Raw genomic sequence first — 21,313 nt, forward strand, 5'->3', positions numbered from 1 at the left:
ATCTACTGCCAAGTCCTGCATCTGAAGGCTGTGTTTTCTAGCCTTGCTAAAATAAGAAGGTAGCTCTCATTAGGTAAATATCGAGCAGCATCTACATTTACAAGTAGCTAACAGTTTTCATATTTTTTAGAAACTTACCATAGGATAGTTTTAGTACCATTTGTTGGTGAAAATAGTTCCTTGGCAGAATTACAACATTGCAATAAGTGGTCATTATGAAAGAGCCAAATTTTATCATTTATTTTCATTAGAAAATACAATGATTTTACCAAGGTTTCCCAAAATAATCATGCTTGCTTATTTCAGCGGCAGGTTAGTGGGTTTGCAGTAAAAATCAATGGTCAGATTATTTGTTGAAGAGGTGTTTTTAGAAATACTAAAGTATTACTGTTTTTTAAAGATTTATTTATTTATTTGACAGAAGAGAGACACAGCAAGAGAGGGAACACAAGCGAGGAGTGGGAGAGGAGGAAGCAGGCTTCCCGTCTAGCAGGGAGCCCGATGCGGGGCTCGATCCCAGGACCCTGGGATCATGACCTGAGCCGAAGGCAGACACTTAATGACTGAGCCACCCAGGCGCCCCAGAAATGCTAAAGTATTATAACCTCCAATATAATTTTTGCTTTTTGGAGCATTAATAATACTTAAGCAGATTGGTTTTGTTTTCACTTGCACTAATAACATTTCCTCAAATAGTCCTCATAAATTTGGGGGGAAGTGGGAACAAGCAGTTAACGACTAATTCATTCTTTTGATACGTAGGCATCCCCCTGGAAGATGGTAAGAGAGGGAGGAGATAGGGAAGGGCTAAGATTTCAGTTAACATGTACAGATTGGAAAATGGCCTTTTTAAAAATTGAAGTATCTTATTTGCTTTTAATATTTAGGTTGCTCATAAACCAGAATGCCTAGAGAGAAGTATTATGATAACTTTGAGGAACTGAACTGAGGTTTTATTTTCACCAGAATGATAGCAGTAAGGTTAAACATATTTTCTAGACAACAAGATTATTTGTATTACTACTCTTTCAACTGATTAGTTTTTAAGCAGACTTCGTGTATGAGAATTTGTATGTCCGGGGCTGGCGGGGGGAGCGGTGAAAAGTAAAGTACCATATTGATAATGTCCTTTGGACAAAAATGGAAGATACCTGCACGGTTTGGTGACCGTGGCCTCAATAGCTTCCTATATCTTACTGTGTATTGAGTTCACATAGAGTACTTTTTAAGTGCCCTGACACACTTCCCAATACTTCACAAATATTCACTTATCCAGGGTTAGCTTATTAACAGTTAATCACTTATTCTAGTTGGAGACTATAGGAGAAAGTAGGGTGTTTTTCTCTTTGTGCATATGTTTTTCTCTTTGTTGTTGTTATTGTTTGTTTTGTTTGTATGGACCTGGGAACTTGAGTCTTCGGGGCTGGCCACAAATCCCTGTCCCGTGGTAGTTCTGCTTTTTAATGCTCAAAATGTGTGGAAGAGTCCATCTTGAGATGGTAAGGATCATATACTAAACAGTTTCTGTGTTATGTTAATAGTAAACCTTACATTTCTAGGAAAATGAAGCATTTGATGAATAAATAAAAATTAGACCTATCCCATCCCTCTTTTTTAATCATTAAGCATATTTTCAATTTATATGCTAAAATAAGTTATTAGAAATTATTTTAAATCCTACAATGTCTCTGTCCCTGCTCATTTCAGCATGCTTGAAGATGACCTTCAGCTCAGTGACAGTGAGGACAGTGACAACGAACAAGTAAGTTTCGTACACCCCATCATACCAGGAATCCTTTTAAATCTAGTATTTCTGAGCTGCATATCCTAACCTGTTGTTTGTTCTTTTCCTGGTCCTCCTTCCCCTTATTGTGAATACCTAGAGCCCAGAGAAGCCTCCTCCTGTATCTGCACCTCCAAGGTATCGTGTGCGTGTGTGAGCAAAATGTTTGCGTTTTTCTACCAAATGGGGAACATACAGCCTTATTTAGTGCTTTCATAGCTTCTTCATGGGGAAGGACATAAAGGATCACAGTTAGAAGAAAGTACCTGTTTAATTTTTTGGAAGCTTAAATCAGCCTTAGAGAGCTTGTTAACTCTATAAAAGAGAAAGTCCCTGTACCCACCTAAATCATCAGTTTGGATGTTTAAAATTTCTGAGAGTTCATAGGGTGCCTGGGGGGCTCAGTTGAGCATCTGCCTTCGGCTCAGGTCATGATTTCAGGGTCCAGGGATCGAGCCCCAAGTTGGGCTCCCTGTTCAGCAGGGAGTCTGCTTCTCCCTCTGCCCCTCCCCTCCCTTGTGCTCATTCTTTCTCACTCTCTCAAGTAAATAAATAAAATCTTTAAAAATAAATAAAATTTTGGGGGCACCTGGGTGGCTCTGTCAGTTAGTGTCTGCCTTTGGCTCAGGTCATGATCTTAGGGTCCTGGGACAGAGCCCCACATCAGGCTCACTGCTCAGCGGGGAGTCTGCTTCTCCTCTCCCTCTGCTACTCCCCCTGCTTGTGCTTTCTCTCTCTGTCTCTCTGTCAAGTAAATAAATAAAATCTTTAATAATTTTTTGAGAGTTTAAAAATAAGCTTAAGGGGCGCCTGGGTGGCTCAGTTGGTTAAGTGACTGCCTTCAGCTCAGGTCATGATCCTGGAGTCCCAGGATTGAGTCCCGCATCGGGCTCCCGGCTCGGCAGGGAGTCTGCTTCTCCCTCTGACCCTCCCCCCTCTCCTGCTCTCTCTCTCTCATTCTCTTTCTCAAATAAATAAATAAAATCTTAAAAAAAAAAAAAAAGCTTAAATCACTTTCATCAGTATTATATAACCAATATTTTAAAAGTTATGCTGAAAAGCCCAATGTTTTTGTGAAAGTTTTTATGGGAAATTTATTTGCTGTTTTCAAAAATTGTAAAGCTGAATCATTTCTGTAAATTGTTTTCCATAGTTCCTGTTTTCTCAGTCATGAATTTCTAATTGTTTAGCTGCTTTCATTTTATTTCATTTTGTAAATAAGTAAATAGATTTTAAATAGATTTTTAGTAATCTCTGTACCCAACATGGGACTTGAACCCACAACCCTGAGGTCAGGAGTTGCATGCCCTACTGATGGAGCGCAGCTAGGCGCCCCTCAGCTGCTTTTAAAAATGAGCTAGAGTGCATTTTTGTGTGATGAAAAATGGCGCTCTTTTCACTTTGCAAACTGCTGCCATATTTCAGAAAATTAGATGCTTTAATTTTTGGAAGTGGGAGTTGTCTCTAAACTACCTTTATAATATTTTCCTCTGGTACTGAATTTAATGATTTAATACACCGATACCTGCCTTCCGGGGACAAAGAGTTAAACTCTGTGGTAGTGGTTGTACTCCTTGACATGTGCTCATCCATTGAGACCAGCGCAGCAAGAAACTCTTCCTGCCTAACAGGTGATGTTATAGTTCATGTGGAGGAAGATCATGTATTCATAAGCTCTGCTCACTTATTTATATTCTGTTCTGTTCAGTAATTCCTGGTGGCTTGTAATGTCCCATAAATTATGACGAAATAGCCTAACTTAAAAGTGGAGGAAAAGAAAAAAGGAAAAGTGGGCATAAATTAGAAGCAGCAATAACATTGAAAGTGCATCTCATTCATCGCTGACTTAAGCTACCAATGTGAAAGTGATCACAAATTTGATGTAGCATTTTTATATGAGGAAATTACATCATAGCATAGTGTGTGTGTTTTAAAATTACTTCAACTAGTGACTTTTTATCTAATATTTTTTTGTTCTGCTTATTTTAATAAACAGTATTATTTAATAAGTTATTTAGTATCTTAGGTAGATGTGGATGCTTTCAAAAGATTACAGTTATTGATTTACTGCTCCGGCTGATTCCATCTGGGGCAGGCTTTTAACACAGGTTGTGAAATTCTGTATGTGCCCAGAAGTACGTCTCACTGACCTAGAGTTATTGCCCTATTCTTTTTTTTTTTTAAGATTTTATTTATTCATTTGAGAGAGAGAGACAGAGACAGAGCACAAGCAGGGGGAGAGGCAAAGGGAGAGGGAGAAGCAGGCTCTGCCCTGAGCAGGGAGCCGGACATGGGGCTTGATCGCAGGACCTGGGCATCATGACCTGAGCCAAAGGCAGACACTTCACCATCTGAGCCACCCAGGCGCCCTGATTGCCCTATTCTTAAAACTTGGAGTAGTTAGTCTCTACTTTGGCTGGTATTTGGGGGTGATCCTAAGCCTCTCATAAGGAAAGGCCTCTTTTATAATTCTGCCCAAGAGTGTGACTGGATTATCTTTGAGGTCACTTTCTAGAGGAGCACCATTTATATTCAAAATATTATATTTAGTAATTCTCTGGCTACCATTTGGTTAGTTTTCATACAGAGAATAGAGGGAAATTTTAATGTATTGGCTTTCCTTTTATAAATTAACTTCTTTGGGCTAATGTATATCCATTTAAAGTAAACTTAAAGGGTCAGAAAGTAAATATTTTAGGCTTTGTGGGCCATCTAGCCTGTCTCGAAACTTTTCAACTCTACTTCCATAGTATAAAAGCAGACATAGATAATACATAAAATAATGGGTGTGGACATGTTCCAGTAAAACTTTATTTAGAAAAATAGGCACCACTGTTGAACGTAAATTTTGTATAGCTCACAGTGTTCTTCAGGAGCAAAATTCCACAGGCTTCTCTTCTATGTAGTTATTTGGTGTGCTATTTTAAGGATTTTTCACTGGTTTTTGAGCCCCTCTGGGCCTTTCTCTCAACTGGATGGTATGGTAATTTAGTAATATTAGGTAATATTGAGGCCCTTTCTTTTGAGTAGCAGAACAGTGGCCAATGGGGGAAATGAGTGGAGAGGGACAACGTCCACCTTGTGAGGTGTCTTCAGATTCTCTCTTGGGGTTACTTCACAGTGCTCCGCAGTCGCTTCCGGAAGCAGCGGCCTCAGCACATTCCAGCAGTGCCGAGTCAGAGAGCACCAGTGACTCAGACAGCTCCTCGGACTCGGAGAGCGAGAGCAGCTCAAGTGACAGCGAAGAGAATGAACCCCTAGAAACTCCAGCTCCTGAGGTACCGTGTCCCCTCCAGGAGGCGGAGAGGCGAGCTAAGATGGCAGCGCTCTGTCTTTTGGGGCTAGAGTCGGCTGTGGGCCAGCGTTGACCCTGGCCCGAGTGGTTCTGTCCCGTGGGGCAGCTCTTTTCCTGCCCCCGGGCTGTGTAGAGCCAGCCATTTCTGTTTACTTCTTACCATACATTCAGCCCCAGAGGTTTCGGTGAGCAGTCTTCTGATAAGTTCTTTGTTGTTTGGAAGAGCAACTCACTAAGAATGTTTGCACACCATTTTCTTTTCCCTTCTGTTGAAAAAGAAAACTCGTTTTTTAGTAGGCTCCTGTTTTAATCTTAATGAAAATTCTTTCTGAAATTTCAGGAATGCATGAATTAAGGAAATCAAAAGGAGACAGCCCAATTTAGCAAAGGGCAGGAATGTGAACTAGAAATAAGTCATCAGAGGTTCTATTTTTGAATCACTAAAAGCCATGCATTAAATTGATGGCGAAGTGGTTTTGCCAGGGTTGTGTTTCTTGCTCCCTTTGTTACATGTAAAACAGGGATAATTGTGTTTGCCTGTCACCCACCCTTGGGACATCGATGTTGTAAAATAAACCGATGAGATGGCAAATCGCAAGCACTAAGTTTATCTGGAGGATTTATGCTATTTTTTACTGGATCGTTGAGCACAAGAAGTTTAATGACAACAGTCAGGGCTGCCAGATGCCCTCAAAACTTGGAGTAGCAATGTAAAAATTAGGCTGGGGAAGACTACTTGGTGAAAAGGGAAGAAAGACATTCTTGGTGAATTAGACCAGCTTATATAGTGAAAATTACTCTGCATGTTTTAGATGGGAATCCTGGGAAATGAGCCTTTCTGATTAAGAAAGCGTTAAAGTTCCCAGTATTTGTCTCTGCCATTTAGCAACCAAGGCAGTTCCACTAGAGCATTAACCGAATGCATCTGGAGGACGTGCAGTGAGCCTTAACAGCCGTGGCCGAGGGCAAGGGAGGCTGGAAAAATAACCGAGTGTCATTTTTTTGTTAGATATGAATTTATGTCTGGCACAGAGTAAGTGCTCAATAAATATTTTCTGGAGTGAATACACATGAATCAGCATTAACTGCACTTAAAATGCCTTTCAGATTTTGGAAACTGCTCTGTGTATTTCTGGGGGCCGTTTCCTTGTGTGATACTAATTACTGTTGAAATCATTTTTCTGTGCCTCAGGAAAAAAGATATTGAATATGCTCTGCAGACAAATTGTGTGATTGTTCCCTGTTTATAAGATCTTTGCTTTATGTCTCACCTTATTCAATTAGAGAAATCTGCATGCTTGTTCGGTTACTAAGATAAAGAGAATCAGATTAAATAATAAAATTCCCTTCAAATAAAATGGAAATGGTACAGATTTGGCTGAATAATTGAAACTTGGAAGAAAAATTTAATCTGGTGTTTGTATTAATGAAACCATTAGATCTTATTGCCCAGAAGGTTACTGGAGTAGATGTAGAGACTCTTAATTGAAAAAGAAATGTTCCCATTCTACTTTATTTTTTTTAAAGCACCTTACCAAATAGGCTCATATTTGTACCTTTGTGTTGATGAGCAAATCTATCTAGACTTGGGCATAGTTTGTATGTCATGTCCTGACACTTGACTTCACCAGAAATATTTTGTCTGGGTCTAGATTTTAAACCTTTAATTTTTCCCACTGTATTTAACTACCTTCTCTCCCTCGATACTTGCCTTATTGTAAATCTCCTGTGTGAGAGTAACATGAATTCCACAATAAGCCACAGTTACTAGTTTTAACCTTTTTTAAATCTATTTTTAGATTTTTTAGAGAATTTTGCTTTTTATGGCTCCATTTTAAGGTCATTTGACAAAGTAGGCCAGTGATCCTAAGAGATCTGAAATGTCCTATGCCTGTCAATGGGTGGGCGGCGAACTTGGGGGAAAGGCTCTTTCAGTGTCTGCTTTATGGTGTGAATCAAAATGTAAATCTCAGCTTTTCAAAATATGTAGGACAAGTCATCTTTTTCCTGCTTCGGTTCAGAAAAAATGCTTTTATTCTCAGTTATCCAAGGATCTCCTTACTTTTCTAATCTATTCATTGTCCTTTTTTTTTTTTCTCCCCCGTAGTAAACTACCTTTGTTGGTTTGCCTCTTAGACACTTGGTACTTTTTCATGAATTATTTGAGTTAGCTCTCTGCCAACCCTGTGAGGTTGGGAGCTGTCTTTTCACCTGTAAAAAGGTAGCAACACCAAGATTCTGGCCCTTGGCCATCTAACTCTGAAGCCTTTTTTCCCTATGACACTATGCCTCTCTCTCACACTTCTCTCCTCTTCCTTTTCCTTTCATTTTAAGACTCCTACTCATAATGATGATGATTTTACTTTAAAAAAAAAAAAAAAGGCATATTTGTGCATAGCTCAGAACTTTTTATTCAATATCACAATTCACCTTAAAATACACGAACTTCTGACAATGTGAGGAGTTATACGTAAAGGGACGTGCAGTCAAACATTTCTGAAAACACCTAATGAAGACCAGTCTGGTATTTTTTCATGCCCAGTGTGCAGTGTTTGGGTTGCACCAGCCCTGGGAGGCTGGCGATGGGGCGCGAAGAAAGGCAGGGCAAGAAAGCAGAGTCCAAAACTTGATCCTACCTAGCACTTAGACTTAAAATTCATTGTGAAATCAATTTGAGTCAATCCCTTATGTTAAAGTTTTCCCCATCCCAACACCCAAATATCTGACCTTAGAAGAATTCTATACATTTTCTGTCTTTATAGCAGGTCTGTAGAAAGGACTCGCCCTACCCTTTCTTCTTGCCTGGGCACATAAACTCAATTTTACCCTGCAATTGGGCCATATGCCTCCCTTCTGGACATTTTTAGGACCACAGTGGAAGAAAATGTGTTTTATTTCTGTAATCAGGACATTCCTTTAGTAGGACATTCCTACTAAATGTATCTTATACTGCCCTGTTTTGGGGTGGGGGGAGAGCAGATGTTATTTATACCAGGAATGACTTTCCTTTTTGGTTCATGAATAAATACTCTTCTATAGAGCATGTCAGTGATTCAAATGGGGCTATAAACTTAGCCCTGTTGAGAGGTCCATACCCGTCCCAAAGAAGAGTTTGAAGGGTTTGGTTCCTAAGGTGAGTGGCAAGTGATATATCCTAATGCCTGGTCCCCAGTGAGCCACCTGGATTACCACACCCTAAAGTGTTTGCAGGAAATATCGTTTGACAAGTAGGTATTGGGTGCTGATCTTTTCTCCACCCTTAACTGTCCTCCTGTCTTGTTCGAATATGGAATTCAGTTTGAGATTTCCTGTGGCAAAATAAATGCCTGGCACATTAGAGTAGTTTCCTTCTTCCCTCCGCCCTGCTCTGAAATTCAAATGAGAGCCTAGATGTAGAGTTGATATTGAAGGAGATCTATTTTATTAAGCAGCAATAAAAGGGTAGGCAGAAAAAAACAGTTCTGCAGCCCTCTTCGTGGCCGAAGTTTGGTCCTACCTGGTTCCTTAAAGTTCCTCTTCTGCTGTAATACACCAAGCCCAAACTACCTACCTGATCATTTTATTACCTAACTTTTTCCTGGCTCCGAACTCTTACATTATATCCACATGTCTTGATGTGTTGTTGTGTTTTTAAAGAGTTGAATTATTTGGAACGTTCCACTCGGGAAAATTGTTAGCAATCTTTCCCTGTAAAATACCATCCGCCTACTGGAGCAATCTCCTTATCCATCATCTAACCAGTTAAATCCCATGTGGACTATCTTTCGGTTAACTTCCTCGTGCACTGTGTTTGTGATTTAGTCATTCATACAAACCACCCATCAGAATGAATGGATCTTAAAAACATGTAGCATGTCGGTGATGTAATGCCCTTTCAAAAGGTGTGATCATTGCTTACTCTGTTACACACAGATGTTTCCATATGGCATAAGATGTATAGGTACAGTAATATGCCTAAGTAAATATCTCATGTACACCACTATATGCAAGACATAATAGTGGAACTTGGAGATACAAATGTCATTGGGTCTTCTGTTAATAATCTACTTGGAGAGACATGTTGGGATACAGAAGTCAGGAACTTCTGTTTGTTCGTCAGATCAGATGTACATATAAACAGTCTAATCTCACTGCTTTTAATTGTGTGCTCTGGAGCCTCCCTATGTTTCTTAGAAAAATAGATGCTATTTCAGATAAGATTGTCTGTAACAAGAGACTTAATGTTTGATTTTTAAAGAATTCAAGTGGGACTAAATTTAGGGACCAATTTAATTGGTTAATGTGACGTCACTTGTTCTTTTACCAAGGTGCAAAATTTGAAAATCAGGCTGTAATCCATGATATACTGCAAACCTTGTCATGTATAAATGTTTAATGTTTTTAAGTAAATAAAAGAGATGAAGTCAAGTCTTGAGGAAAGTTATTTTCAATTGAAAAGTATGTCAAAAAACAGGATAAAGCCTATAGGTAATCACTAAGAATTAGTTTATTCATTATTAGCCTTCTGAAAATCCTTTTGATAAAAGGATTCTGTTATTTCTTCATTTCTCCCTTCATTTTCGGATAGTTTGCGAGCCAAAATGTGTCAATTCTGTCTAAATTACACTGTAATTACCATTAGGACAAAATACTTAATATTACAAAGATTTTTTCTCAGCAGTGGTTAGTGGTCGGTATCTCATGGTCTATCAGTAGTCAATATCTGCTACAGCAAAAATTCCTGTAGCACAAACAGACTGGAAGGTTGTGTTAAGAGTTAATTATTAAGAGACTCTGACCTGTAATTAGAGAAGGATAAAAAGGACTCGAATTCTTAGGTTTTGGAATGATTGCATCTCCCTGGGAGAGTCCTATACAATTGGTTGACTAACACAGAAGAACTTATCATCCTTGGTCAGTTCACATTTTTCTCTTGTCCTTTGTTTTTAGCCTGAGCCTCCTACAACAAACAAATGGCAGCTGGACAACTGGCTGACCAAAGTCAACCAGCCGGCAGCACCCCCGGAGGCGCAGGGGAGCGCAGAGCCCCTGCCTCGGCACCCCGACAGTAAGGGCAAGGGTGGGGGCGACAGCGGCGGCCCCGTCCCTGGTCACGAGCGCTCGGAATCCAAAGATCCTCCCCTCAAAAGCTCCAGCAAAGCCCCTCGGGGCTCCTCTGAAGGCCCCCACGCCGGCAAGAGAAGCTGTCAGAAGTCCCCCGCGCAACAGGAACCCCCGCCGAGGCAGACCGTCGGAACCAAACAGCCCAAGAAGCCCGTCAAGGCCTCGGCCCAGGCGGACTCGCGGGCCGGCCTGCAGGTGGAGAGTGAGCCAGGACCCCCTCCGTACGGCTCCAAAGACCAGCCTTCCAAAGACAAGCCCAAGGTGAAGACGAAAGGCCGGCCCCGTGCCGGAGACAGCAGAGAGCCCAAGCCCGCGGCGCCTAGCCCCAGCGAGCGGAAGAAGCACAGGAGCGCGCCGCTGGCCCCCTCAAAGGCGCTCTCGGGCCCGGAGCCCACGAAGGACAATGCGGGGGCCAGGAGCCCCGAGCACTTTGCCCTGGTTCCCCTGACCCAGAGCCAGGGCCCACCCCACGGCGGCGGCGGCGGCGGCAGGACTAGTGGCTGCCGGCGCGCTGTGGTCGTCCAGGAGGACCGCAGGAAGGACAAGCTCCCGGGGCCCGCGAGAGACCCCAAGCTGCTGTCCCCGCTCAGGGACACTCCTCCCCCTCCAATCTTGATGGTGAAGATAACCCTGGACCTTCTTTCCCGGATACCCCAGCTTCCTGGCAAGGGGGGCCGTCCGAGGAAATCCGAGGACAAGCAGCCCCCCGCAGGAAAGAAGCTCGATTCGGAGAAGAGGGGCTCTGACAATTCAAGCAAGTTGGCCAAAAAAAGAAAGGTGAGTGAAGGGGGCCTGGGCTCCCTCTGCAGTGTGGATTGTACGTGCTGTTGGCCTGGGGCTGGCTGTGACCCCTGGATTGTCTTAGAAGAGGCAGGAAATCTTTGCTCTGATGTGATGTAGCCTTTGCTCCTGTACCAGAGTGACCCTGTCATTGTGGACCAGCATGCTTCCCACTCTGCCCCCGGGCATTGGCATATGCTAGATCCTGCAGCAGTCCTCCTAGTTGGAGAAAAGGTGAGGCAGATGTGGAAAAGGATATCTTGTTATAGGATAATGTAGCATTTCGGGGTATGCTTTTATTTTTTCTGATAACATTGGTATTTACCACTCTACCCATTACTAAGTTTTGCCCTAGAAATTAATATCTTACATGAACTGGAATTTTTTTTTTTTTAAAGATTTTGTTTATTTATTTGAGAGAGAAAGAATGAGACAGAGCATGAGAGGGGCGAGGGTCAGAGGGAGAAGCAGACTCCGATGCAGGACTCGATCCCAGGACTCCAGGATCATGACCTGAGCCAAAGGCAGTCTCTTAACCAACTGAGCCACCCAGGCGCCCTGAACTGAAATGTTAATAAGTATTCTGAATTACTGAAAGAACTGCTATATGCTAAATTCTACTACTGTGGTAGGATCCTTTTTAATACCGATACTACATCTATATTTTAACTCATGGCTGCCTGACACCTCATTAATTTGAAACTACCAGATTTAGAATTTGTGACCTCTATTAAAGACTTTTATTAGTAAACAGAACATTATTAAAAAAGTTATAGAGCTGTTAAACTCATGGTTAGGATTCCTTGTTGAGTAATACTGGACTGATAATGGTATATTTTGCGGTATTGAAAATCTGTCATTTTAGTTATCACGATTTTTAGAAATTTCATTTAAGGAACGAACATAGTGGGAAAAGAACAACATTCATGGGGCACCTGGGTGGCTCAGTTGGTTAAGCGTCTGCCTTCGGCTCAGGTCATGATCCCAGGGTCCTGGGATTGAGTTCCAAATCGGGCTCCTTGCTCAGCAGGGAGTCTGCTTCTCCCTCTCCCACTCCCCCTGCTTGTGCTCTCTCTCTCTCTGCCAAATAAATAAATAAAATCTTTTAAAAAACCCAAACAAACACACATTTATACACTACTTAAGATCCTGAGTTAACTTGGACATACCACTGTTTTGGACAGTCTCCTTCCTTCCTAGATTCTGAATCACTGAGCTCCTGATATACTTTTTGCTGATGCTTCATGGTAAAAGATAAGTGAATTTTTCCCCCAGTGGCATTCCAACCTAATCTGTTCAAGATTCAGAGTGAAAGGCACAAGAAGGACCAAGTCTTTCCTGCTGACAAGGGATAAAAATTTTTAACACTCTTAAAAGCACACAAAAAACTTCTTCCTCAGTCATGGAAGTTGAGCTAAGAATAACAAAGGACAAAAAGATCATGAAGCTTGTTGTCCTTTCTGTGATTTGACCAATTACTCTACCAGGTTAAAAATATAACATGACTTTATCAAATAGCAAAGGGCGACTGTTTTCTTCAGAAGCTTGTTGAATGAGATGTGAGGGTGTGTATTACCACCATAACTGCAGCCGGCAGCTCAAGCGGGTGGGATCCAGTCCTCATTGGTGGTGCTGTTTCAGCTAGAAGAGGGCATATTCCCATGTCAGGTAACTTTTAAGACTGTGTGTGTGTTAAAAGCGTAAAACTTTATGGATGAAATTGTGATGGGCCCGGCTAAGAAAAAGTTTCCTGCATCTCATATCCCCAAGAAAGGTTCAAAAAATACACTCCTTGGGGGCACCTCTGACTGTTCGTTTCAGCTTAGGTCTTGAACTCATGGGTGTTGGGATCAAGCCCTTCATCAGACTCCATGCTCAGCGGGGAGTCGGCTTGAAGATTCTCTACCTCTGCGCCTCCCCCCATTTGCTCTCTCTTGCTCTCTCTGTCTCTCAAAAAAATTGCACTCCTTTACCTCTCCTTCCTCCTGGGAAATCTTTTTATCACTTATTCCCCAGCTGTCATGATCTTGTCTAGTCTCTAGTGAACCTTCTGCATTAGCTGGAGTGGGGAGAAGTATTCACTTCTAAAATACTTACTAACCAGGTGGGAATGTTAGAAATTGGAGGCTCCCCAGACAGTTCTCATCCCAGCCCATACCCCAGTGCAAATCCAGAAGCAATTGACTATAACTCTGGAATGGGAAACTCTGCTCTCCCTGTTGAGTATGTGAGCCGTGCACTCTAAAAAGCCGTTCCCAGCCCTTGGCCTTGCTCCACTAGGGCAGCTCATTTAGCTCTCTGTCTAGAGGATGGAGAAATAATGACCCCCTCAGCTGAGTCAGATACATGCTTTCTTGAATGCTTTGGCAGGCAGCAGAGAGATCTGCCCCTGGGAACAGTTTGCCTCTCTGCTGTGATACCGACAGGATCAGGGTCCGAACCAGTGGTTCCAGACCTGGCTACACGTGATGGTCACCCTAGGAGCCTTTATGGCCGATGGCAGGGTTTGCACCCTCTTCCTTCCCCCTCTCCATTGATGTTTTCTAAATCCTGATGTCTAGCGGAGCTGGGAACCGCTGGAACAGAGCCATACCACAGGGCTGAGATTGTACAAAGCTAGTTCTTTGGATCAAGATGTTCCTCCAGTGTGCTCGGTTTTGACATCATGGATCTAGGCAACGAGGAATTCCTTGCCTAAAGTATGTCACTAGTTAGAAGCTGTCAGATAAGTCAATTTAAAAGTAATCCAACTGTATACTTATTTCATGATCAGCGAATCCTGGTCTTTTGGTTTTATTCCTGCTGGGTTCCAGGTACTATGAATATTGATCATATGAACCTGAGCTCCTTCCCAGTGTGGGCGGGCTCCCCCCTTTCCTGTCGGGACCCTGACTCCCACTGTTCAGCCTTTCCCACAGAGCAGCTGCTTTCCCCCAGCGTGTGCACCTGGGCCCCAAGGCAGGCAAGGCTGGTCTCTGTTCAAGCCTGAGCACTTTTCCACAAATTTGGATGGTGAAGATTTGTTCATTGCTTTCATTTTCAGTGTGAACACTAGAAAAAAAAAAGCTCTGAGCAGTTGAAGAATGTGCCTGATCCTTCGCATTAGTGAAATTTTGTTCTTCTATATTTTCTTTTTTAATTTTTCAGTAGACTCCATGCCCACCATGGGGCTCAAACTCACCACCCTGAGATTGAGTCGCATGCTCTACTGACCGAGCCGGGCAGGCGCCCCTGAACTTTAGTTTTTCATTTAAATTCTGTCTGTTCCTTTTGTGGTGCAAAATGTAGCAAATATTTTCAGAGGGTTAACAGATCCGTGAAGCCATTTTAGACTTAAAAGCAGGAGAGGATCATCCTAAGGACAAAATGGTGGGTGACAGCAGTTCTGCTGAAGCTGTCAGTTGTGGCCCCTGGAGAAAAGTATTTACTACCTTAAAGGACTGGGCAGGGGGCAGTTCATGATGAAAAATGGAGAAAACTGTGGGAGAAAATAGGCATGACTTGACGTAGTACTCCCTGCAGAAACTGCAAATTTCATCATCTAGCTTACGGTTTAGAATTTAAAATACAACTTGTATTTTCATTTATATAATTTGCAAACCAAGCTTATGTTTTCCAGGCTAGGAAGACATGGAAGTCGAGAAGTACAATAGAATAAATACAGTCAGTTGAGCACAATTGAGAGTGTTCTAACAACACACCTAACTTGCATAGCGCTCCGTGCGTGAGTTAAGCGTTCTAGGCACTTTTGTAGGTAATTTCTCTCTTTTTTTTTTTTTAAAGAAGATTTTATTTACTTATTTGACGGGGAAAGAGAGCACAAGCAGGGGGAGCGGGAGGCAGAGGGAGAGGGAGAAGCAGGCTTCCTGCAGAGCAAGGAGACTGACGTAGGACTTGATCTCAGGACCCTGGGATCATGACTTGAGCCGAAGGCAGATGCTTAACTGTCTGAGCCACCCAGACGTCCCTATAATATCTCATTTAGTTTCAATCATTGTATATAGATCGCCTCTCAAATAAAATGCCAGACTGTCCTGACCATTATGTAGACAAATATATGAACAAGGAGGTATATTCATTCAAGTCTGCCTTTTCATTTTTCTAAACAGTTGCTTCACTGACCAAGAAACTTTGGCATTTTTGGAAATTACATTTCAGAACTATCATTTATGTCAGTTTTGGGGAATGGGAAAAGGAAGTTATGGGATGTGGTGGGAAAGTGTGCATTTTTATTGCTTGCGGATGGTTGGTTCAGTCCCTTCTATCCAAGATCTGACTGTCTTTCTTTGGATTGTTTATTCAGACCAACATTTCCAGTTAGTCTTCTTCAAAATCAAGGGTTTGAAAGTCATCCCTTATAGTTTCCTAAAGCCACTGATGTCTGATTTCTTCATGCCTTGTTAATTGCCCTAAGAAGAGCATCATAACCGAATAAGCATGGTTGCCAAGGCTGTTTTAAACCATTCTTATGCCTGTGTATTTCCTCATCAAGAAGAAGGGGGGGACAGTGGGTTAATTTTCCTTTTCTGTAGTACTTATCCCAGTGACTGTAATCTGTCTTCTCAGTAAGGCCCCGCCCTCGTTCTTGGTACTGATTGGACCTGGTGTCCACTGTGTCATCATCGTCTTAGTGCACCTCTTGCAGAGGCAAATCCCGAATTTCCCAGAAGGCTGCTTCTCCACTTTTCCTGTCCCCAGGTGCTACCAAGCCCACTTGCTTCCCGGAGGGAGGTGACAGTCTTACAGTTTGAGTGCCAAGACCCTACGGGTTACTTGCTCAGCTGCTTCCTTTTCTAGAGGTGATCCAGGAAGGCTCTGACATCTCTTGGGTGCTTAGCAGAAGTAGTTCTGGAGCTCATGCTGACTCCTCCCAGTCCAGTGATGTTCTTCTCTTTCATACCTGATGGTTGGTTGGTTGGTTGGTTGGTTGGTTTTGGTTTTGGTTTTGGTTTTTTTGGTACCCAGGTGTCTAGTTGGGGGCATTATTGGAGAGAGGCACAAGGTCACAGTTGAAGATCAGTGTACTGACTCTGACAGAGTGCCATCCTGGCTCAGTCCCTCTGTTGTCCCCATTCCTGCCACTCCAGTGTGCTGCATTCTCACCCCCACCTACCCTTCTATGTCCGTTTCCTTTTCAGATGCTCCTTGGCTCTGTCGTAGCTAAGCTCCTGGTAGAAACTCTGTGGCCTAAAATGAGTGTCCGTTTTGGAAAAGCTGTCTTCATTTTCCCTTTGCTACCTGTAGGTTCTTAGATAGTGAGCCAGATGCTGGGGCAGGCAAGAGGCTGCCCTGAAGGTGTTCTCCTTCAGAAACCAACTTGGCCCAGCACAGCCCCCCTCTTCCTTTTATGGGCTTTGTACTTGCCCTCTGCTGTACTCTGGAGAGGGTGTGGCATCTGGCAGGTAATCCTTGGCCTCCTGACCCAACAGGTTAAGAAAAGCAAACAAGTTAGTTAAGAACCAGTCATCAGCCAGCAGCCTCCTTTTGTTGTTGATGCAGGCCCTGTTGAGATGCTTATCCTTTTGGAAAAAGGGAACTTCCAAAGCCCAGAGCTTACACAGGGTTCCATGTAACAGGGCTTGATCTGTGGTTAAGCCACAGGCGCAGGAGACTTCTTTTTCCTCCTGAAGAGTATATCACTCTTCTCTCATTTTCAAATGGCTGCTTGTCCCAGAAAAATCTGAAGAACTCCTTGCCTCCTGCTTTTCGGTCTTGGAATTCAAGACTGCATTTCCTGCCACTCAGTACTGCTTGGTGCCCTCTTTAATGGCCCTTTCCTAAATCCAGCCACTTAGAGTTGTAGCACCGTCCTGCTTCCGGGGGCCTCAGCTGTGCCCCTCAGCCGCTCAACTTACTTTCTGTGCCACTTGACAAATACTCTGGGGAAGCCTCTGTGATTGTTCCAGACAGAAGATGACAGGGTTTCAAGTGCATAGTGTACAGAAACACTGACCTCAAGCCCACAGACTTGAACTCAGTCAAGCGAGGACAGTCACCAGAAGGGGAATGTTGCTTCGTTGGGTTTAATGGCTTACTTTCTACCAGCTTACAGAATATGATCAGTTTGTCAGTGCAGCCTATCAGTGTCATGAGCATATTACTCCAGTAAGTGCCAACACAGGTGTGAAATGTTAGTGTCAGCGTTTATGTTTGGTGATTTCTTGGGGTTTTCTGGCTGTTCTCTTGAGTCACCAATTGGCACAAGCCAGGGGTATGTCCAGTTCGTGAGGGTTGCCTCACTGTGAGTCTTATTTTCATGTGTGGTGTATAACGTCTGCCACTTTGGTTTATAGTCCTAACCAGCATGTCCTAAGCAGTGTGAAGACAAACAAAATGAACTCTTATTCCACCTCTGGGGTTTGGTGGTGTTTTGTTTTGTTTTGTTTTCAGGAAGTAACCTTGTGGACAGCTGATGTCTAGTTTTCCCGTGGGGACTTATCTATGTGTCATTAATTGCCTAGAAACACCTTCCACTGGAAGAAGTATATATTGCTATCTACCACATGTACAAGTTAATATCTGTCTGGATATTTCAGCAAATTCAGTGACTTTGCCCAGAGAGAAATCTCCCGTCATCTCTCACTGCTTGCTAGGCCAACTTTCCAGCCCTTAATCTGAGATGGAGGAGAATTCACTGGGCAGAGACTCATGGGCACAGTAGGTTCTTAACTGACAAGGAGAATAGCAGGGCTCTATTTTAACCCAGTCATTTCCAGTCTACTCTCTCTTCTCTGCCAGCGTTGACGGTCTCTCAAGGGTCGCCATTACGAATTGTTGGATGGGGATCTGTGTGCTCTGCGGAACCCCAGGAGGCTTCTCCTGGCATGTGCCAGCGCCCTTCATCTCTTCTGAACTGTGCTCCAGAATTCTGCTGCTGGCCCGCGACGTCCGTGCTGAGGCCACAAGAGAAACCGCTGGGCCACATTCCCTGTCCTCCTCCAGCTGTGCCTCTAAGATGTGCCTGTTTGTTTACGTCACATTATCTTCTTACTAGGTCCCCCAGGGTGCTTTTTCTGTAGTCTTCTGTAATAAATGGTTCTATTTCTGAGCAACTGGTTTGTTCTTATCTTATCTAACCGGTACATTTTATTTTTTAAATTTTACTTATTTTGTTAGAGGAGGGGGAGGGGCAGAGGGGGAGAGAGAGAATCTCGAGCAGACTCCTGGCTCAGCACAGAGCCCGACAGGGGCTCGATCCTGCAGCCCCAAGATCATGACCTGAGCCAAAATGAAGAGTCAGGCACGTAAACGACTGAGCCACCCAGTCACCCCTAACCTGTACATTTTATAATTCCTCTTTGAATTGGCTAATTGGAAGTTCAGAGCCTAATTTGCAGAGTGGCTCTAGAAAACTGTAGTACAATACTGTCCACTAGGAATACAATGTAAACCATATATGTGATTTTAAATTTTCTAGTAGCCACATTAAAAACTATAAAAAGGCAAGAAACCAGTGAAAATAATTTTTAAATTTTTATTGAATCCAGTATATCTAAAACATCACCACTTCAACATTTTATCAATGTAAATGTAAGTATGTTTCCCATTTTTGCACTAAGTCTTTGAACTCCGTCACTTTGGACCAGCCATGTCGGAGTTCTGTCTGGATGCTGTCGGGGGGCCGTCAGGCTTGTGCCGGCCATGCAGAATGAGCCTCGAAGAGGGTAGAAGCCTTCCCTTGGATTCCATTTCTCTTCTCCCCATATTTTCCCTTCTTCATATTCTCACTTGTGCACACACCAAGTGATTAGAAACCTGTACCTTTATAAGCCACCTTGAATGATCTGTTTTGAAACAACAGAGAAAAGTGTTTTTCCAGAGGAGAGCTGAAGGGCTGAATGGCCGCGCACACTCAGGTGCATGGGTTTGCAGAATGTCTGGTGGAGGAGGGGCACGTGTTTCCTATTCCCCTTCCTTTGAGCGGGGTCAAGCTGCTTATTCATGTCTGGGCAGAGCTTGAGCCTGCCCGTCTGAATTTATTCATTTTTTCTTGGAGAAATTCAGGGAATGAGGGAGAGACCGGTGGTGAAAGTCGGGGCCTCCCACAATCAGTTAATTCGAAGAATGTTTTTTTTTCCTCTAAGGCTTTAAGAGAGGATTTCAGGTTTTTTAGGGATTGTCCTAGATTGACTGGGTAGTGTCCCAGATTTCTCTCTTGGTGAACTGACAGTTGGAGGAGTTTAGTTCTAAATGTGCATCAGAATTAATTGAACAACTCCCGCCAATCACTTTATTGTCACTTGCTGTTCTTCCCATGGAGCGGTTATGTGAACTCAGACCAGTGGGAAGGAGGCCGCCATGAAGTCACTGAGTCCATGTGAGACTTGCTGTAAACTTGGTCTGTATGTTAACAAGGGAAAAAGACTTTTGCCATGAAGAATTCTTTGTTCTCTTAATCACTGCGTGTGTTTAGCGTGCGCTTTAGTTGGTATAAACAGATGTTTTTGAGGTATGTGACTATAGATTTAAATATCCCTTCTGTTCATATTCTTCCCTCATTAAAATTATACTTATCCTTCTTTTTTTTTTTTTTTAATTTTATTAGTTTATTTGAGAGAGAGCACAAACAGAGAGAGAGGCAGAAGCAGACTCCCCGCCGAGCTGGTAGCCCGACATGGGGCTCGATCCCGGGCCCTGGAGATCACGACCCAAGCTGAAGGCAGACACCCAACCATCTGAGCCACCCAGGCGCCCCTTATCCTTCCTTTTTTTTTTTTTTTCCCAAATTTTTTGAAAAATAGAAACATGTGTCCCCGTATATGTATACAGAGCTATAAAGACAGTCTCTTAAAAAGAAAGGAAGAATGACAGTTGTGTCCGTGAAAGAGGAAAAAAAAAAAGTTAGCTAGAATCCCAAAGCAACTATTCTTACTTTGTTGTATGTCTTTCTAGTCCTGCCTATAAGATAGAGACAGAGGGTTTTGTAACCCTGTTTCTTTCTCAACAATGTACTTATTTTTCATTAGATGAAAAGTGAGCTTTAAGTACTCCACTCCTAATTTTATACAAAGAATAAATTAGTGGGCATAAGTGGATGGTCCTTTTGAAATAAAGGGGGATGTCTTTACTCATAAAATCATCCGTTGTTACTTGCTGTGAATATGCATGTTTTATTGATTCTTTTATATTTAGAAAAACGTCAGTGATGTGTTGAGGACTATTACTTACTCTTCCTGTTGTCAGCTATTACTTAGACATAGAGATCCTCCCTTCCCTGGGTGGGAAGAATCCTCCTTCCTTGTGCGAAAATCTGTCTCAGTACAAATCTCATCAAATCTCCATTGTCTGCTTCCCTCCACCCCCCAAAACACACACAGTGTAGGTACTTAGAAGTTTGCTGTGTGTGTATAGATGTCGTCAAAAGTCCAATGACTCATTACCTTCGCTGTGAAGTCTTTTCTGTTTTGTCCGTACATCTGTGTTTGTAACAGTGTACTTTGTTATGCTACACTAATAGGCTGAAGCAGAGAAAGACCACGATAGCAAGAAGGCCAGACTGGAGAAAGAAACCAAGTCACAGTCATCATCTTCATCCTCCCACAAAGAATCTTCTAAAACAAAGTGAGTATAGAGATCAGCAATAGCCCTGAAAGGTGATTGAGTCTTCTTGGCTTGACGGGGCAAAAACAGTTTTCTTCTGCAGTAGGAGTGGGATCAGCACACTGTTGGGCTCCTTTTGATGATGCGCTAAGTTTGTTTCATGTTGCTTTTATCCATGAGGACCTTTTGGGAATTAACAATTCATTGAATCCAAACTTAGGTTTATCAAAGACATTTTAACTATGGAAAATTTCCTGAATATCTGGAAGTAATTTCTTTCTAAAAGAATTTTTCATAAAAACAAGAAAGGTGCTATTATTATCATCCCTACTTTGCGGAATTGGAAACCGAGAAAATGACTTGTCCATAGTCACAAAATTCATGACAGATGGAACTGGCACTTGAACCCTGGGAGCCTGGTTTCAGTGCTCTTTCTTCAGGCGATTCCTGGGAGTGTCCAGGCCTATTCACTAAGTCTCTTGCTTTGGAGAGAGGTGGCGGCGGGGGTTTCCAGGAAGGTGTGACTATAAACAATAACTATTATTCACTCTCTGGTTTATTCAAGAAATCGCTTCATATGATGACTTGGCAAAAGAAAGTGTATAGTGTCACTGGGTGGGAGCCAACAGAGATTTGGGAGGGAAGGAGCGGGGAGGAGGGCAAGAGAAGGTGGCAGCTGGCTTGGCCGCTTGTCAGAGAAGGGTACAGGTTAGGGAGCAGCTAACAAGACTAACTTGGTTGGGGGAGTTGGGATCTGTGGCAGACTCTGGGAGCTTAGTGACAAACCACACAACTTAATCCATTATTCATAG

At 42.8% G+C, this 21,313-nt stretch overlaps 1 protein-coding gene across 23 annotated transcripts in view; it reads left to right on the forward strand.

Annotated features, from left to right (window-relative positions):
- AFF1 (ALF transcription elongation factor 1) overlaps positions 1-21,313 on the forward strand; it is a 284,626-nt gene that overhangs the window by 209,087 nt on the left and 54,226 nt on the right. For all 23 annotated transcript variants that reach the window (XR_010409462.1, XR_010409460.1, XR_010409461.1 and 20 more), the window contains 5 exons: positions 1,708-1,762; positions 1,884-1,921; positions 4,905-5,061; positions 10,008-10,958; positions 20,419-20,522. Coding sequence is in view for 19 of the 23 variants with exons in the window: in XM_064584752.1 (XP_064440822.1) it covers positions 1,708-1,762; positions 1,884-1,921; positions 4,905-5,061; positions 10,008-10,958; positions 20,419-20,522 (1,305 nt within the window). In the remaining 4 variants the exon portion in view is untranslated. The remainder of the gene's footprint in view (positions 1-1,707; positions 1,763-1,883; positions 1,922-4,904; positions 5,062-10,007; positions 10,959-20,418; positions 20,523-21,313) is intronic.

Source organism: Mirounga angustirostris, unplaced genomic scaffold (genome assembly GCF_029215605.1).
Source record: "Mirounga angustirostris isolate CCGP_5_RB_7025 unplaced genomic scaffold, mMirAng1.0.hap1 SCAF_2, whole genome shotgun sequence".
Classification (NCBI taxonomy): domain Eukaryota; kingdom Metazoa; phylum Chordata; class Mammalia; order Carnivora; family Phocidae; genus Mirounga; species Mirounga angustirostris.